Source organism: Vipera berus, assembly GCF_964194415.1.
Source record: "Vipera berus genome assembly, chromosome: 2".
Lineage (NCBI taxonomy): Eukaryota > Metazoa > Chordata > Lepidosauria > Squamata > Viperidae > Vipera > Vipera berus.
The window spans coordinates 69,016,186-69,033,939 of NC_138203.1; the positions used below are offsets into that span (position 1 = coordinate 69,016,186).

General features: G+C 39.1%; 1 protein-coding gene across 1 annotated transcript in view; it reads left to right on the forward strand.

Annotated features, from left to right (window-relative positions):
* Positions 1 to 17,332, forward strand: part of TRPM6 (transient receptor potential cation channel subfamily M member 6) — a gene marked incomplete at its 5' end in the record, with an annotated part of 76,605 nt that extends 59,273 nt beyond the window's left edge. The window contains 7 exons of the mRNA XM_081318875.1: positions 1,502 to 1,567; positions 1,945 to 2,231; positions 3,567 to 3,649; positions 5,723 to 5,928; positions 14,839 to 14,890; positions 15,650 to 15,750; positions 17,169 to 17,332. Of these exons, the coding sequence (XP_081175001.1) occupies positions 1,502 to 1,567; positions 1,945 to 2,231; positions 3,567 to 3,649; positions 5,723 to 5,928; positions 14,839 to 14,890; positions 15,650 to 15,750; positions 17,169 to 17,305 (932 nt within the window). The 3' untranslated portion in view covers positions 17,306 to 17,332. The remainder of the gene's footprint in view (positions 1 to 1,501; positions 1,568 to 1,944; positions 2,232 to 3,566; positions 3,650 to 5,722; positions 5,929 to 14,838; positions 14,891 to 15,649; positions 15,751 to 17,168) is intronic.
* Positions 17,333 to 17,754: the final 422 nt, after the last annotated feature.

Here is a 17,754-nt window from a genome sequence, read left to right on the forward strand (position 1 = left end):
AGCCACCGTGTCCCTTTCGTGGTCAGTTTAGTATATAATAAAAATAGAGCCATGATGGATTTTCATGAAACTTTAAAAAAAATCTATTCAAACTTTACACATTAATTTTTTAAATTAATTTTTATTGAATCATTTTTTAGCAAAGTTAAAAACCATAAAGGAAACTAAAGACAACAATGAAAAATAGTAAATGGTGAAAAAAAAAATAGAAAAAGAAATAGAAAAAAGAAAAAGGAAGAAATACATAAATGGCTTCCGATCTCCTTGATAACGGTTTTAAATACATTTGTATTTTCCCCTCTTTACCTAGTATTATATCATAGTTTCCTTCTTTCCATAATCTACCCTTTCTAATCTTTAAATCCATAAATCATAAGTTCATTTTTCTCCTTTTTCAACAAAAAGTCCCTAAGGACTGTCCAGTCACTGATAAATGTACTTGTTGATCTTACACTAATCAAGTGATCTTGGCATCCCTGTTAGTTCTGTCATTTTTACCAAGCATTCCTTCTTTGTGATGTTTCAGAGTCCTTTTTGTCCATGTAATCATCTTGCAGTAGTAATCATGCATAAAAAAGAACCTAGCGGGGAAGACATTACAATTGTGATTGTTGGGGAGAATTTTTATAACAAAAATCTTTTGCCAAGGATAATGTTTTTGTTTCAAATAATACCTATTCTGACAATGGCAGAAAGATATATCAAAGTGGTAAGGAAAAAAAACACCAAGTATTCAATATATTTTCTGGTAAATGATTCCAGAAAACATTGTCTAGAATGTATAAGATAGTTCAGATTTATGTTGGAAATGTGAAGGGTCATTTTGCAACTACTAAAGTTTATAAAAATGCTCACAGAAATTCCTGAAATGCCACTAAGCCATTTTGATTTACATCCAGGAATAAATACATCCCATATTATAGTCTGCCTTGCTATCTGAGAAGGAATATAGAAAGGGATACCTTGAGTTCAGACAAAGTTTCAGTAATTTGCCAAAGATCAAGGGAAACCTAGCTTCAAATCTTAATAACGTTTGCCAGTATTAGATCAGTTGTGGGGATTGAAATGATATCAAATATTGCCCATTTTATTTAAATCAGAAGAATAAATTCAAGTGAGTGGCCCTTGATGGTTGAATAAATGATTTAATTGTTTTTTTAAAAGATCTTCCAGTGCTATAATGTTCATTTAAGTTCCTTTCCAACTTTAACCAAGTCTTGGTCCAGCATATTTATGTTGCCCATTCAAGCCAGTGGCCCAGAAAATAAGTGTGTGGGAAAACTAAAAATGCCGAAATAACTCTTAAGATAATCTTATAACTAGTTAGTTTTACTTCCATGAATGAAAATAAAACATTGCTCTGATCGCTTCAAAAGTTGTACTATATTTTATGTCTCCCATTCAAAGGCCTTATGTAGGAGTAGGAGCTCTTTTTCACTTTTCTTTTTTAAAATGATGGGCAAATCATTTCAAATCATATGAATAACTTGCTACTTTGCAGCTGTTGAAAGAAACAATTTAATGAGGCTGGCTCAAACAATCCCTTTCACACCAGTGCAATTTTTTGGTGAGTACCATGCTGATGTATGAAAACATTTCACTCATTAGGAAAATTCATAATTATTTAAACTTCAAATGTGCAATCAGGCTATTGCTTGGTTATTTTTATTAAGTCAAGTCATGATGCATCTCTCTCTCTCTCTCCCTTTCATCTATATCACTATCTATATATCTACCTTTTATATTATTTTGTAAAATATCAAGAATTAACTGGAAAACATTGTTATTAAAAATTCTTGCATTTTTCTTCTATTGTGTTAATTTCATTGTGTTTTTCATAATATCTCCCATTCATTTATTTATTTATTTATTTATTTATTTATTTATTTATTTATTTATTTATTCATTCATTTATTCATTTATTCATTTGTTCAATTTATTTAGCTGGAGAAGAAGTAACGATTTATAGACTGGAAGAAAGTTCACCTTCGAACCTTGATAAAAGCATGTCCTCTTGGTCACAGCACGGCATGGCTGCCATGATTCAAGTTTTATCTCAGGAGGAAATGGATGGAGGTCTGAGGAGAGCTATGAAAGCTGTCTGTACCTGGTCTGAAAATAATGTGCTCAAGTTAGGTGAAGTTTTCATTGTAAAATCTTTCCTTCCTGAAGTTGTTCGGACTTGGCAGAAGATCTTCCATGAAAGCACTGTCCTCCATCTGTGTCTCAGGGTGAGTATAATCTGATCAGCACTACAGAATGAACCCTCACTGTGGTCCACCATTTTTAAAATGGTGGTTCAGCAAGAGGTCTGTCAAATCCCACTTGTCACCTAAGTCCCAACTCTGTGAACAGCTATCTCGTGTGAACTCCATCACTACCTCAGCCCTGCCTCACCACGTGCCCCAAAAGTAGGCCTATTCATGAAAATGGCTAAAATGGATTCATTGTAGCACACAAATGGTAATACCAATAAATACTAGTATTCTCAGGTAAATATTACACTGTATTCTGACTAGCACCAACCTAGAAATTTCCTGATAGTTAGAACAATTAATCAGTGGAACAGCTTGCCTTTAGAAGTTGTGGGTGCTCGATCACTGGAGGTTTTTAAGAAGAGGCTGGATGGCCATTTGTCTGGAATGATATAGGGCACTGATGGTGAACTTTTTAGAGACCGAGTTCCCAAACTGCAAACCAAAACCCACTTATGTATCATTGGGGGCCAGGTGGGCATGGTCCTTTGGATGGGTGTGGCCCTTTGGGTGGGCGTGGCCGATTGGGTGGGTGTGGCTGCAGTGGTAGCTGCAGACTGGGTGGGACTAAAAAGTTCAATCATCAATTCCAACTTTGCGAAAACTTTTTTTTTCCCATGAGAAGTTGATTAATTGAACCTTTTTTGGGTGGTACATGGCATCAGAAGCCTAAAGCGAAAAGGTTTTATAAAACCAAGCTGAAGGCCTAGGACTGGGGCGACGGCGCATGTGCCCACAGAGCGGGCTCTGTGTGCCACCTGTGGCACCCTTGCCATAGGTTCGCCACCACGGACATAGGGCCTCCTGCGTGAGCAGGAGTTGAACTAGAAGACCTCTAAGGTCTTCCAACTCTGACATTGTATTATTCTGTAGTAGGGAACACAAAGCTGTTAATATCCTTGTAGTAGAAACTGGAAAGATCAGACAAAGTGTACTTCTTATTTGTCAGGGAACTACAGGTACATGTGAATAGCTTACTCATATCTTGTAAATTATTTTGTGATTTTCTTTTCTAAGAAGACTAAATTTTCATCTTGTCCTTTGAATGACAGTTATGAGTGGTTTTAAGTTTTCCCCACCCAAGTCAATTAGTAGTTTTTGATACGATCTCTGGAATTTCAGAATTCAGTTCTTACTTCCTCTCTGGAAATAGTCACTGGGCAGACTTAGTCAAATCACATTGTCTCATCACAATTTTAAAAAGAATGGACGTACGTAAAATGTGGATTGAAATGGCACTAACTTGCTAAAATGTTATTTTAAACATTCCTGAAATAATATACTCAGTGGTTTTTTTGTTATTATTCTTAGGAAATACAACAGCAAAGGGCAGCTCAAAAATTGATATATACCTTCAATCAAATGAAGCCCCATAGCATTCCATATACTCCAAGGTATGAAAAATGTGTTTCTAGAAATAAAATTTTATTTTTTATTTTTTATTTTAATTCCATTTATATCCCGCCCTTCTCCGAAGACTCAGGGCGGCTTACAAGTTTAGCAGTAGCCTTCATTCTATGTATATGCCTGCTTATTAGGGTTTTCACACACACACCCCCAAGCGGCATTATTACAAATTTAGCTTAATTGCCCCCAACAATCTGGGTCCTCATTTTACCTACCTCGGAAGGATAAAGGACTAAACCTATTCATTTTATATATTATGGGCTGATTTAATTAATAATATCTGTCATTAACAGACAGGCAGATACAATTCTGTGCTAGAATTCCAACAATTATTAGAGGAACAGAAAACTATTTATTCACATGTTTTACCTATTATTATAGTCTATATTCCATCGAAATGGAAGCAGTGACAGATTTTATTTTCTTGGGCTCCAAGATCACTGAAGATAGTGGCTGCAGCCATGAAATTAAAAGATCCTTGCTCCTTGGGAGGAAAGCTATGGCATGGCTATAAAACCGTAGTCAAGGTTATGGTTTTCCCATTATGAGAGTTGGACCATAAGGAACACTGAATCCTTTTGAATTGTGGTGCTGGAGAAGACTCTTGAGTATCCCTTGGACTGCAAGGAGGTCAAATCAGTCAATTCTAATGGAAACCAAACCTGATTGTTCTTTGAAAATGAAACTGAAGCTCAAATACTTTGGCCACCTAATGAGAAGTTAAGACTCATTGGAAAAGACCCAGATGTTGGGAAAAACTAAAGACGGAAGGAGAAGGGGACAGCAGAAGATGAGATGGTTAGATAGTATCATCAACACAATGAACATGAATTTGGACAAACACCGGGAGACAGTGAAGGAGAGAGTGTGCTATGATCATTCGGGTCACAAAGAGTCAGACACAACTTAGTGCCTGATCAGCAACAATATTCCATGATTCCTCTCCCTCCATCTCTTTAAATAGTGACCACCAAAACCTGACATTGCAAACAAACAAGACACTGCTTTTCAGGATCCTGATAAATCCTAAAGGGATGATCTACCATATCAGATATTTATTCAGGGAAGACAGTTAATTTGGGGCCTATTTCATCTCTCTCTCTCTCTCTCTCTCTCTCTCTCTCTCTCTCTCTCTCTCTCTCTCTCTCTCTCTCTCTCTCTCTCTCTCTCTCTCTCTCTCTCTCTCTCTCTCTCTCTCTCTCTCTCTACCTTGTTCCTTTTGTTCAGTTCAGTGCTGACAAAATTGCTCAAGTCAGTTAACAATATAATAGGATAACATCCTTTTAAAGTGTATACATTATTTTTCCTACTTCAAGCTTCTCCATTCATCTGTATTCATTTAATGAGCAGCATCAAAACTTCATTCTAAATATTTAAAATGAAGATTTATTTGATTTACAAGATAATAAGTAATACAAGACATGCTTTTAATTTCGTGAACAGTGGTTTCATTTGCATATCCAGCTTCAGAAATAGAAATAGCAGAAAACAATACATTGAATTAGTAGGAGTATCAGAAAACTGCTGATTATTGCAAAAAAAGGGGGGGGATGTGCTAATAATTTTGTGAGAATCAATCATTTCTTACATCTATACCAGGAAATCACCAGTGAATCTTCTAAGCTGCTATTATTATACTTTTATTCTGTTGTTAAACTACTGATGGTGATTTGTCCTCTGCAATTTGTTTGCCACGATTATGATAATAGATTTCCTCAAGAGGGTGCCCAATTTTTCCCTCAAGCTTGGAGATTTTATGAAGCCCAGTCTGAAAATTAGGGCCTCATCGACTCTTATTAATTATCTCAGGACACCTTTTTGGCTATAGCCCTGTACCTACTTTTTTAGGAATAAATGCCATTTAATTCAATTAGGTTTATTTCTGCACAGACACAGACAGAATAACTTACATTTAAACATGTACTGTGCACATACTTATGTTTTTAAATGTTGTTAAAAATTATGATGTTGATGAAAATTGTACATGAGATTAGTACCTTTTATTTTTCAAAAGCAGGGTGAAGAACACCTCCTGAAAAGATAATATCCTTTCTTTTCAGATTCCTTGAAGTGTTTTTAATTTATTGCCATTCAGCCAATCAGTGGCTGACGATAGAAAAATACATGACAGGAGAATTCCGCAAGTACAATAACAACAATGGTGATGAAATCACTCCTAACAATTTGCTGGAAGAAGTTATGCTGGCTTTTTCTCACTGGAGTTATGAATATACCCGAGGAGAACTTCTTGTGTTAGATTTGCAAGGTGAGTAAAAAAGACTGAACCATGAAAATCAGGAAAATCAAAGCTGGAAAAAATGGCTTAGGACACTTGAATGGCTAATGCACCTATTTGGGTTTCAGCATTTGTGAACTACAGTATAGCTTATCAGACACAGGAAAAATTCTATGCATACGGTCCATGATATACATATGCATGTGCACGGACATACACACACAGAGACAGACCCTCCCCCCACATCTATTGATAGTGGTTGATTGATTAACAGTGACTTCTAGGCCTAGGCATGTGCATCTACAGAAGATTGTGCAAGCACGCCACAGGCTCCGCCCTTTGTTTGTTATGTGAGCAACATTGATATTGCATTTCTGCTTTCATCATTGTACCTTCTTTTCTACCATCCATGCAAATGCCATGGGGGCCTGTGTGAATCAGAGTTCTGAAAGAGCTGGCAGATGTTATCTCAGAACCATTGCACCACATCTTTCATAAATCCTGGAGCACTGGGGAAGTACCTGAGGATTGGAAAAGGGCTGATGTGGTCCCCATTTTCAAGAAAGGAAAAAAAACAGACCCAGGAAACTACAGACCAATCAATTTAACATCAATACCTGGGAAGACCCTAAAAAAGATAATAAAAAAACAGATCTACGAACAACTAGAAGCAAACAAAGTTATAACTAGTAGCCAGCACGGGTTTGTTAAAAACAGATCATGCCAAACCAATCTTATTTAATCCCCCCCTCCCCCACCCCATCTAACCCTCCCTATCCCTGGACAGGATCATGGGGAGGCTGAGCACCACCACATGTTTACTGGACCCGTGCCCTTCCTGGCTGGTCTATGCAGCCCGGGAGAGGACACGCAGCTGGTTCCAGGCAGTTATATCGGCTTCTTTGGGTGAGGGTAGCTTCCCCGCCGTCGTGAAAGAGGCGGTGGTGAGGCCTCTCCTCAAGAAGCCTGCCTTGGACCCAGCTGTATTGAACAACTTTCGTCCTGTCTCCAACCTTCGCTTTCTTGCGAAGGTTGTTGAGAGTGTGGTGGCGCATCAGCTCCCTCTGGTCCTGGATGAAGCGGATTATCTAGACCCGTACCAATCGGGTTTCAGGCCCGGGCACAGCATGGAGACGGCATTGGTCGCGCTGGTGAATGATCTCTGGAGGGCTCGGGACAGGGGATATTCCTCTGTTCTAGTCCTATTAGACCTCTCGGCGGCTTTCGATACCATCGACCATGGTATCTTGCTGCGGCGTCTCAGGGGACTGGGAGTGGGAGGCACAGTTTTACAGTGGTTCTCCTCCTATCTCCAGGGACGTTCGCAGTCGGTGTTGGCAGGAGGGCAGAGGTCGACCGCGAGGTCTCTCGTTTGTGGAGTTCCTCAGGGGTCGGTCCTCTCGCCTCTCCTGTTCAACATCTACATGAAACCGCTGGGTGAGATCATTCGTGGTTTTGGAGTTGGGTATCATCAGTACGCGGATGATACCCAACTTTTCTTTTCGACCCCAAGCCACCCCAGTGATGCCCTCGACGTGATGTCCCGTTGCCTGGAGGCGGTTCGGGTCTGGATGGGGAGGAACAGACTTCAACTCAACCCCGACAAGACTGAGTGGCTTTGCATACCTTCATCCCGGGTCTATTCGGACATTCCACCTCTTGCTATGGGGGGTGAACTATTACCCCCCGTAGATAGGGCTCGCAACTTGGGAGTCCTCCTAGATTCACGGCTCACCTTGGAAGATCATATAGGAGCTGTGACTAGGGGGGCTTTCGCCCAGGTTCGCCTGGTGCGCCAGTTGCGGCCCTATCTTAGCCGGGATGATTTATGCACGGTCACTCATGCGCTCGTGGCCTCTCGTCTGGACTACTGCAACGCTCTCTACATGGGGCTGCCCTTGAGGACCACCCGGAAGCTCCAACTGGTACAGAATGCAGCCGCGAGAGTTGTGCTGGGAGTCTCCCGATACTCCCACGTTACACCTTTGCTCCGTGAGCTGCATTGGTTGCCAGTTGCCTTCCGGGTGAGATTCAAGGTACTGGTAATGGTGTTCAAAGCCCTTCATGGCATGGGGCCGGAGTACCTTAGGGAACATCTGCTGCCGGCATCAAGCTCCCTGCGCCCTGTGCGTTCCCACAGAGAGGGCCTCCTCAGGGTGCCACCGATCAGAGAATGTCGATTGGTGGCGCCCAGGGGGAGATCCTTCTCTGTGGGCGCTCCGGAGCTGTGGAATCAGTTGCCGGTAGAGCTCCGGATGGCGCCCGATCTTCGCTCCTTTCGTCGCGATCTCAAGACGTTTTTGTTTGTACAAGCCGGCCTAGCCTGATGGGGATTGGTGGGGTTTTTATTTTTTTGTATTTTTAATTTTATTTTTGGGGTTTTATTATTGTATTAATTGTTTTAACTTGGGCAATTATTTAATCTTTTTTTAATGTTTGTACTTTGTATTTGACTTTTGCCCTGTGAACCGCCCTGAGTCCTCAGGGAGAAGGGCGGTATATAAATATTATTAAATTAAAATTAAAATTAAATTATTTCATTGTTCGATAAAGTGACTAAACTAGTAGACCAGCAAAATGCAGTGGACGTAGATTTCAGTACGGCATTTGACAAAGTAGACCACAACCTACTCCTTGGTAAGCTAGGAAAAGTTGGAATAGACAACATCACCACCAGATGGATCTGGCTGACAAACCATACTCAATGAGTAGTCCTCAACGGCACTACATCCACATGGAGAGAAGTAAGCAGTGGGGTACCACAAGGTTCCATCTTAGGCCCAGTATTCTTCAATATCTTCATAAATGACTTTGAGGGAATTGAAGGGGAACTCATCAAATTTGCAGATGACACCAAACTGAGAGGAATAGTCAACACCGCAGAAGACAAACTCAGGATCCAAAAAGATCTTGACAAATTGGAACAATGGGCCCTATCCAACAATGAGTTTCAATGTGGGACTTCCGGTGGCGACGCGGCGCCGAAGACAGCCGCCTCCGGGCTGTCCGCTCCGCAGCTGTGTTTTTCCATCGTAAACAGTGCCGATCAGCTGTTTAGATGGATTTGAAGCCCCCTCCTCAGGAGAAGAGGAGGGGGTGAGGCCCCAGGTAGGGGTTGAGCTCTCCGGGGCCGCCTGAACTGAGAGTTTGGGCGGCTGAAGGATTGAGCCCCCCCGAAGCCTGGGTTGCTCCGAGCTGCGCAGTGTCTCTGCTCCGTGATTTTTGGAGCAGAGCCAGGCGTTAGCAACCACCCCTGCCAGAAGGAATACTTTTGAGTATAAAGATGCAGGCAGAGCGGTACAGGAGGTCAAGGTGATGTGGACTTTTATTTTTACTCTCTAGCTCAACGGATTTTATAGCTTTAAAGTGAAAGTGCGCAATAAGTGAAAGTGACGAAAGATGGCGGCCAAAACTTCTAAAGCTCTTCGGAATGCGGGGTTTTCCCCGGTGCAACAGACCTCGTTGCAAGCTTTGCTTCCTCCTGTACCTCCTCCGGCATTGACGCTTAAGGATTTACAAGATGCCCTTGAAAAGCATTCACAATTAATATCTGATATGATGGATGGAAAGTTGAAAAAGCTGGAGGAGAAGTTGGAGAAGAAGATGGAAGAGAAGTTTAGAGCAATGAGGGTAGACATGTTGTCTATGATTGAAAGTGTAGCTGAATGTGTGCAACAGCTGGATGCAAAAGTGGAGGATCTCAGTCAAAAGAACTCTATATTAGAAGCAAAGGTATTAGAGAATGAAAATATAAGGGATAAAGTGGACGGAGAATTGAGCCTCGCTCAGTATCATCAGATGCAGTATGCTATTAGAATTAGGGGCTTAAAGGAGAATTCTAAAGAAGATTTAAAGCAGCTGATCTCTGAAGCTTTGGAAGCGGTATTGGGCCAGCCAGCATCTGAAATTGAGGGAAGTATGGATAAAATTTTTCGTGTTAATTCATGGATTGCAAGACAGAGGAAGTTACCCAGAGATGTGGTGGTCTATTTTACAAAGAGAGTAATTAGAGATGAAGTCATTCAAGCTGCTTATGATACTAAACTGGTAGTTGCTGAGCAAGAAGTCTTGGTTTTAAAAGAGATTCCTCCAAAGATTTTAAAGAGAAGGAAAGATTTTGCATTTCTTGTACAGGAACTTAAGAAATGTGATATTAAGTTCAGATGGGAGATTCCAGTTGGACTGGTGGTGATGCATGAAGGTAAAAGACATCGTTTGGTTACTGTGGCCCAGGCACGTGATTTTTATAGCAATGTGTTAAAAGCAATCCCCCTACCACTTCTGGAAGCTGCAAAGGGATATGGTGAGGGAAAGCTTCAAGAAGTTGCAGATAGACAGACAGAGGAGAATGGTGCTGGAGGGGATCAAGTTACAGTCTCATCGGTTGCTGCAGGAGAGCAGAGGATGACGCGTGCCGCCCTAAGACGAGCGAGACGAGAGCAAGAGCAAGACCAGCAGAAAGTTATGGAACCTCCAAAGCGTACTTACAGTGAAGCTGTGGGAGGGGCGCGGTCTAAAGAAGTTGAAGGGGTCATTTCAGATATGCTCCAAAAGCTTTGGAGTGTCAAGATTGGTGACTAAATTTCTAATTAGAATGTCAATGGATTGAATTCATCATAGAGGAGAAAGAAAGCTTTTTAATATTTAAAACAATTTAAGACTGATGTTATCTGTTTGCAAGAAACGTATATTAGGGTTGTGGACTAAAAGTATTTGTACGCAAGCTTCTAATCAACAACAAGTTGATTTTTCTTAACTTACTATAAACAAAGGTTACCTAATTGGATTATAATTTTTTAGATTTTTTTATTTTATTCTTATTGGAGATTGGAATGGTGTTCTAGACGTATAGATGGATGATCTGGAACTGCGAGATATTTGGCGTGATATATGCAAGAACTATTTTTGATTATAGTTCAGTTTGGTTGGAGATTAATAAGGTTAATAGAGATAGGCGCTTTTGGTGCGTAATTGAGAATTTGTCTAGAGATTAGAGAAATGTGGGAGAATGTAAATAGTAGATGAAAGTTTTTTCTTTGAAATTAATATGAATAAGGATTGGGATTAAGAAATTTTATTTAGCATTTGAGTAAAATTCCTTTTCTGTTTTCTTCCTTTTTTTTCTTATCTGTAATATTATTACTGTTTGTAATCATCTTACATGAGCCAGAGGGTGATAGAATTAATAGTTTATTGTTGATAGCATATGGATGCTTATGTTTGTTTTTCGTTTTTATACCCTGTATTTAGCTCTGGGAAGTCGGGGGGGGGGGGAGGTGGGAATGGGGGAGAGGGATAGGGAGGGTTAGATGGGGTGGGGGAGGGGGGGATTAAAGTTAAAATGTATTGTAAAACTTTTTAAATAAAAAAAAGAATAATAAAAAACAATGAGTTTCAATGTGGAGAAAAGCAAAGTCTTACATTTAGGCAGGAAAAATCAAAGGTACAAATACAGATTGGTCGAGACCTGGCTTATAAACAGTAACTGTGAGAGGGACCTTGGAGTCCTAGTGGACGATCCCTTGACTATGATCCAGCAGTATGCAGCAGCAGCCAAAAAAGCTAATACAATCCTGGGTTGTATAAATAGAGACATGGAATCAAAATCACACAAAGTATTATTACCGCTTTATAAAAACCTAGTAAGACCATACCTGGAATACTGCAGCCAATTTTGGTCACCATATCACAGAAAAGATGTTGAGAGTTTGGAAAAAAATCAGAGAAGAGGAACAAAGATTTTCAGAGGCCTGGAGACTAAAACATATGAAGAACGGCTATGGGACTTGGATTTGGCTAGTCCAGGGGTAGGCAACCTTGGCTCTTTTATGACTCGTGGACTTCTTGCTCAGGAATTCTGGGAGTTGAAGTCCACGAGTCATAAAAGAGCCAAGCTTATCTAACCCTGGACTAGTCTAAAGAAAAGAAGAAATAGGGGAGACATGATAGCAGTGTTCCTGTATCTGATGGCTGCCACAAGGCAGAGGGGGCCAGGTTGTTCACCAAAGCAACAAAGGAAGGATGAGAAACAATGGTTGGAAACTGATCAAAGAGAGAAGCAACCTGGAATTAAGGAGAAACTTCCTGACAGTGAGGACAATCAACCAGTGAAACAGCTTGCCCCAAGAAATTGTGGGTGCTCCATCACAGGAGATTTTTAAGAAGAGACTAGACATTCACCTGTCTGAGATGGTATAGGTTCTCCTGCTTGAGTAGAAGGCTGGACTAGAAGACCTCCAAGGTCCCTTCCAGCTCTATTCTATTCTATTCTATTCATCTTGAATATTTGAGATTTAGAATAAGTATGATTTGTTTTAAGGCTAGATTTAGAGATTTGAGGACAAATCCATTTGATCTGAGCTGTTTCTTTAAATTATAATGGGAAAGTCTCAATACTTTTTTTTTTGAAATATTCCCCCTGCTGCTCTTTTAAGGTTGATATCACATAACTGAGACTCAATAGGCAGCCGCGCTTGTCTGCATTTGTCTTAGCTCAAAGCAAGGTAGGATTAGGCATGATTAATACTTGGATGTGGGCTAGTCTGGAAATTGCAAAACCTTTTTCTTCCCAGAAAAGGGCCATCAAAAACCGCTTCCCTGCAGATGCCAAGCAAATGGATCAGAAATGCCTCAAGAGTGAGTCACCAAATATTGCTTAATTATTGTCAAAAGTGCACCTTTATCTTAAAAACTATGAGGAAAGGAGAGCCCCCCCCCTTTTTTTAGGAAAGAAGAAAGTTGGGATCATTGAATTAAAGCTCGAAGACCATACTGAAAGTAAATAAATAAATAAAAACCTACAAAATCTATACATAATTTTTCAATTGCTTTCCTGGAGTGCTGGGCTTGGCATCACATTGCATCGCACTTGTATCGGAAGCACCAAGGGTGCTTCCAAATTGAAAGGATTAGCTGGTGACATCACCATTGCCTGGGGGACACCCGGTTGGGTTCTCCTTTCATGTCCCCATCATTGTGTTCACCAAAATGGTACTTATTTATTTACTTGCATTTGCATTCTTTCACACTGATAGATGGGCAAGAGCTGGAGCAAATGATAGGAGCTCACCCCACCACAAAGCAACACTCGTATCTCATATGTGGGTTTGTCAACCCATGTGAAACACTGTGCTCCCCGATTTGGCATAATACTAAGTAATAATTACTGAATTACCCTTAATGGGAAGAGAAATGTTGCTGGTTCTGATCACTGGTTTTTAGGGGTTCCATTAAAGTGGTTGGAAACCTTGACACCTAAGCACTGCCTTCTTGCTGGCTTTAGTGAGGTAAGGTGAGTGCAGGGCTGGGTTAGGTTGGTAAGCACACCGACAAAGCTTGACCTCTTGCTGATATGGAGAAAGATGATGACACAGAGATCGTTTGGCACAGCAGTCATAGCCTTGCCACATCTGCATTCTTGAAGTAGTGAGGTTTGGAGCACTTGAGTTAACCTGGCAAGTTCATGCTATAGTATATGTATTAATCTTTTGAGTACCGCTGGTTGCTTGGTATAGATTAGAACATGTTTCAAAAAAAGTACAGATTAGATGCATCCATATTTTTGCTTTCATGCTACCTTTCTCTAATGGAATTGTAAACTTGTGTGCTTCTAGCTGCTTCTATTATTCTGGCTGCTTTAAGTCTTTCTTGTCTTTATTATTTTGATATATTAGCATATTAGAACTTGCGTATGTATTTTTGCACTTATCTGGATCTGGAGATTAACAGGAAACACCAGATATTGATTATCTCTACACATTTGGGCTCTGCTTAATTTCTGAGTGTACATTTGTGTAGTTATTCAAGAACAAGGTTCCCTATCATGCAGGCACCTCTAAAACTAGCTGATAATAAATTCTATTTCTACATGAAGTTGGACTGTCAAAATATATAATTCAAAGTGAGCAAGGAGAGTAATAAATTTGGCAGGAGGGGGATGCTAGTGTAGGAGTGAACGTTCCCAATGTGGAGCCAGAGCAACTATGGAAACTATGAGTTGTTATAGATTCTGGTCCATAAGTTGGCATTGTTAACAGAATAGAGAATTTTAAAAAATAAGAAACAATATTAAGTATCTAAATTTATCAGTTATACACAATATAATCGAATCAGAGACTCCTGTTCCATGTTTACCTAACGGTTCTGTATACATAATAATACAGTTTCAGATTTACATCACTTTTTTTTAAACTGTTTTAAATGAGGTTAACTTGTGCCAAAGCAAAGCATCAACCTCTAGTGCTTCATGAATGCTATGAGATCCCACAGAGATCAGCAAGGAAGCATTCTTGAGGACTAGTTTGCCTTCTGATAAATGGATATTTTTGGGACTGGCCGTTTTGTAACTAGGAAAGTCTTCCATGGAACCTTTCACAATTCTAGATTGGCCTATAAAAGTTATCCAACTTTGACATAAATAAATGAAACATTAATATGCTCAATGTAAGCTATTGTTTCAGGACAGCAAAACAAGCTTATGTGGTAAATTAAATATAGTATCCAAATTTAAGTATTGATCCAGATATTCTAGAGCATAGGAAGGTTTTAGATCTGGAATAAGTCTATGCTGTTGATCTGTTTTATCCAAAGTAGGGAAGTTTCCTTGCACAGCATAGGAAGTAGTTTTAGTTCTCTCTGAAATTGCAACATATATTCTATTTATATATAGTTCCAGCAACATACATTTGGATTCACAAAATATTTTGTCTTTATGATGTTTGCTTTACATTTAAATGAAAAATGTCTTTAAAATGGTTGAGTATGCAATATTTCTTTGTCGTAGTCTAATGCAATTTATAATTTTAACATTGCTTTTTCATTTTTACTCTGTAAACCAAAAGATTAGATAACTATATAATAATTGCATAGGTTATAATTTCACAAATGGTTTTTAGGAAGACAATTATCTTCTAATAACCATTATAAATTTAAATTCTTCAGGTGTTGGAGAAAACCTCACAGATCCATCTGTTATTAAACCTGAAGACAAACAGTATGTATCTCATGTAAATATATCATATAAAATGTGACATATATTCCATGATTCAATTAATCTCCAATATTAACTGTAATGCACATATGCATATTTTTACACATTGCTGACAGTGTTGTTCTTTTTGGTTAACAGCAGTTTTGTATTTGTATCTTTTTAAGTGGCCGATTAAGAATAATGTAATCCATTCACAAAAAAGTAACAGAAGAAAACTTAATATAAGCTATAAATGCAGATATTTATGAAAAACCTGGTAATAGAAGAGATAAATATTTGACTTATTTGAGTGATTATTTCTGGTTTCCAAGTTCATTTCAGATACAACAGATAGTGCTGAAGTTATTACGTTGTGTCTTGTGGATTAAGTAGGCCCGTTAAAACCTAGCAATGCACAAGAAATGGACTACAGTTAATGAAATGCTATCTAACCACAGTTTCTTATAAGTAATGCTCATGACACTAGTTGAAGGATTAGGTTTTACCCTCCAGCTACTTTGCAAAGTGGTATCTGTGTCAAACTAGATTGTGGCTATGAGTGTAGAACATTAATTTTTAATAAGTGGTACATCCTCTGGCTAATAGAAGCTCATACAGTGAAGCACTTCTTATTCCATTCCTCCTGCACTCATCCTCCAATCTGTTTAGGCAGGTCCCCCCCAAAACTTGGCGTCCAATTAAGCATATTTGTGATATGCAGGTGGAAAAGGTATGTACAGATATAATGTCATTAATTATTCCTTTATTATTTTCAAACTCTAGGGGGATGGCCTTTGGACCGGCAAATCTTGGAGAAGAAGCCTTCAAAAACTTCATTTCAAAGCATTGCTGCAATTCTTGTTGCAGGAAACTCAAACTTCCTGGTATGGAGTAGCAAGGCTCTGCATATTTTCGAACAAATCTGAGCTTAGAGCTAATCCCTGAATCAAGGACTGAGCATTTTTCATTGACATTGGTAACAAAGTACTCCAAGAAGGAGTTGTACTAATTTACATTTTCCATTAATATTTTGAGGGTCCACACAATAGAAAAAATAAATACTAAACCTTATTTATTAATTTTGTTATTTCACATCTGGGTGTGGCAAACTCTTTAAATATCAGGTGCACTTTTTGATTGCCAAAAGTCTCACTTGGCTTTTCATGATCCATTCCAAAGATGGAAGAGACAAGAAAAGGAATGAATATTACGATACATATAGGATAGGATATTAGATTAGTTTTTCAGTAGAATGACTAAAGCAGTATATTTAAAGGTTAAATAAGCAGCCTTTCACTTCTTTTTTTTTTACAATCTAATGCATCATAGGAAAGAAGTAATAATGAAAGTATTTATTTTGTCCTGTATAATTAGTTTATTATATGAAGGTGCCCTGCTTAGTTGAATAAATGTCTCTTCAGTTACTAAAATTAATACATATTACCAAAATCCATCTGGATGATGGAGATGCTCTTTTGGAGAGGTATCTACTTAGATTTTGGACCCTGCAGCAAACTTCAGAATGATAACATTGATTTTAAAAGATAAGTTTCTTATGGCCAGGATTGCTGCTGTTAAGGTGATAGCGTTCTGAGTTACAACCTCTATGGTGCAGCATCTGATTTACTCCTAGATTTTGTCTCTAGGCAAATGCTGGAATATCCTTCCCTGTTCATATTAGAGGACTTCACTCTTCATGTCCTATAGGTGGGATCAGATATTCATGATTTCCAGGGCATGAATCGGGCTTGTTCCAGATAATCTCTGCCTCATGCACATGACAACATAGGTTAGATCTTGTTTTTCCCCAAAAAACAACTTTGGGTGCTGTGACCTGGATATACAACACCTTACACTTTATTCCCTTGCTGTGGCCTCGTCATACCTCTTAGTTTAGATGGGATTGAATGTCACCCAGCACTTTCCTGAAAATCACAGGCACTGATGGATCTGGAGGGAATTTGGAAGGTGCTTGAGGAGTTTTCCAATATCTGGTGGGCAGTTCTTTTGATTTAGATAATTAACTTCTGGTAACAGGAAGTGGCGTGGAAGCTTGATGCTCTCAACTGGATTTTTTCCCCTATTGGTTAATCTTAAGGAGCACTGAGGAGCACTGGATATGAAGCAAGCAGACATTATCAATATTAGTAGTACTACTAGTAGTGGATATTTTAAATACAAGCAAACATATATTGCTTGTATGTTTGATATTGTTGGAATCCTTGGAGATAACAGCAGCATGCAAATGTAATAAAGATGTTTTATCTAAGATAAAGATTTGTATTCTGTTTTCTTTTCATAGATCTGAAAAGAAATGATTATACATCTGGGAGGGTCAATCCAGCTTTTGAAATTGAAAATGAAGTACCAATGACAGCAGGAGATGAGACTACAAACAATAGGAACGATGAACCACCAGAATACTATACTCGGCTGTGAGGCAGGAGCTGCTAATTTTATCATTAGAACTTCTTTTCCTGAAGGGCCAAAGCCTAGGAGCTCCACTACCTCCATTGTCTGTTCTTTTTTAGAATAAAGAAATAGAAACTATTAATGTGAAAGTGTGTGCAAATGAATTCCTTCTAAAACAAGGACTCTCCTCTGTTTTGAATGGATATATTCGCTGAGGTCCCAGGAGTAATTGAGACAGTGCCAGTCCTTCCATTTATGAATGTTTAAAAGTGTCACTTAAAATAAGAAAAGTTTCAAAGTATGAGAAATTGGAAGAGTTCCTAGAAACAATTTTCAAAGAAATCTCCCAAATGGCAACCAGAAATATTCAGTCCTGGTCAAATGTGGTCAACAAGTTGACAAAATGGCAAGATAAAAGTTGAGGCTCAAATTTTCCAAGAAAAGGAGTACCAAAGTGCAGGAACTGCAGTGGAAAA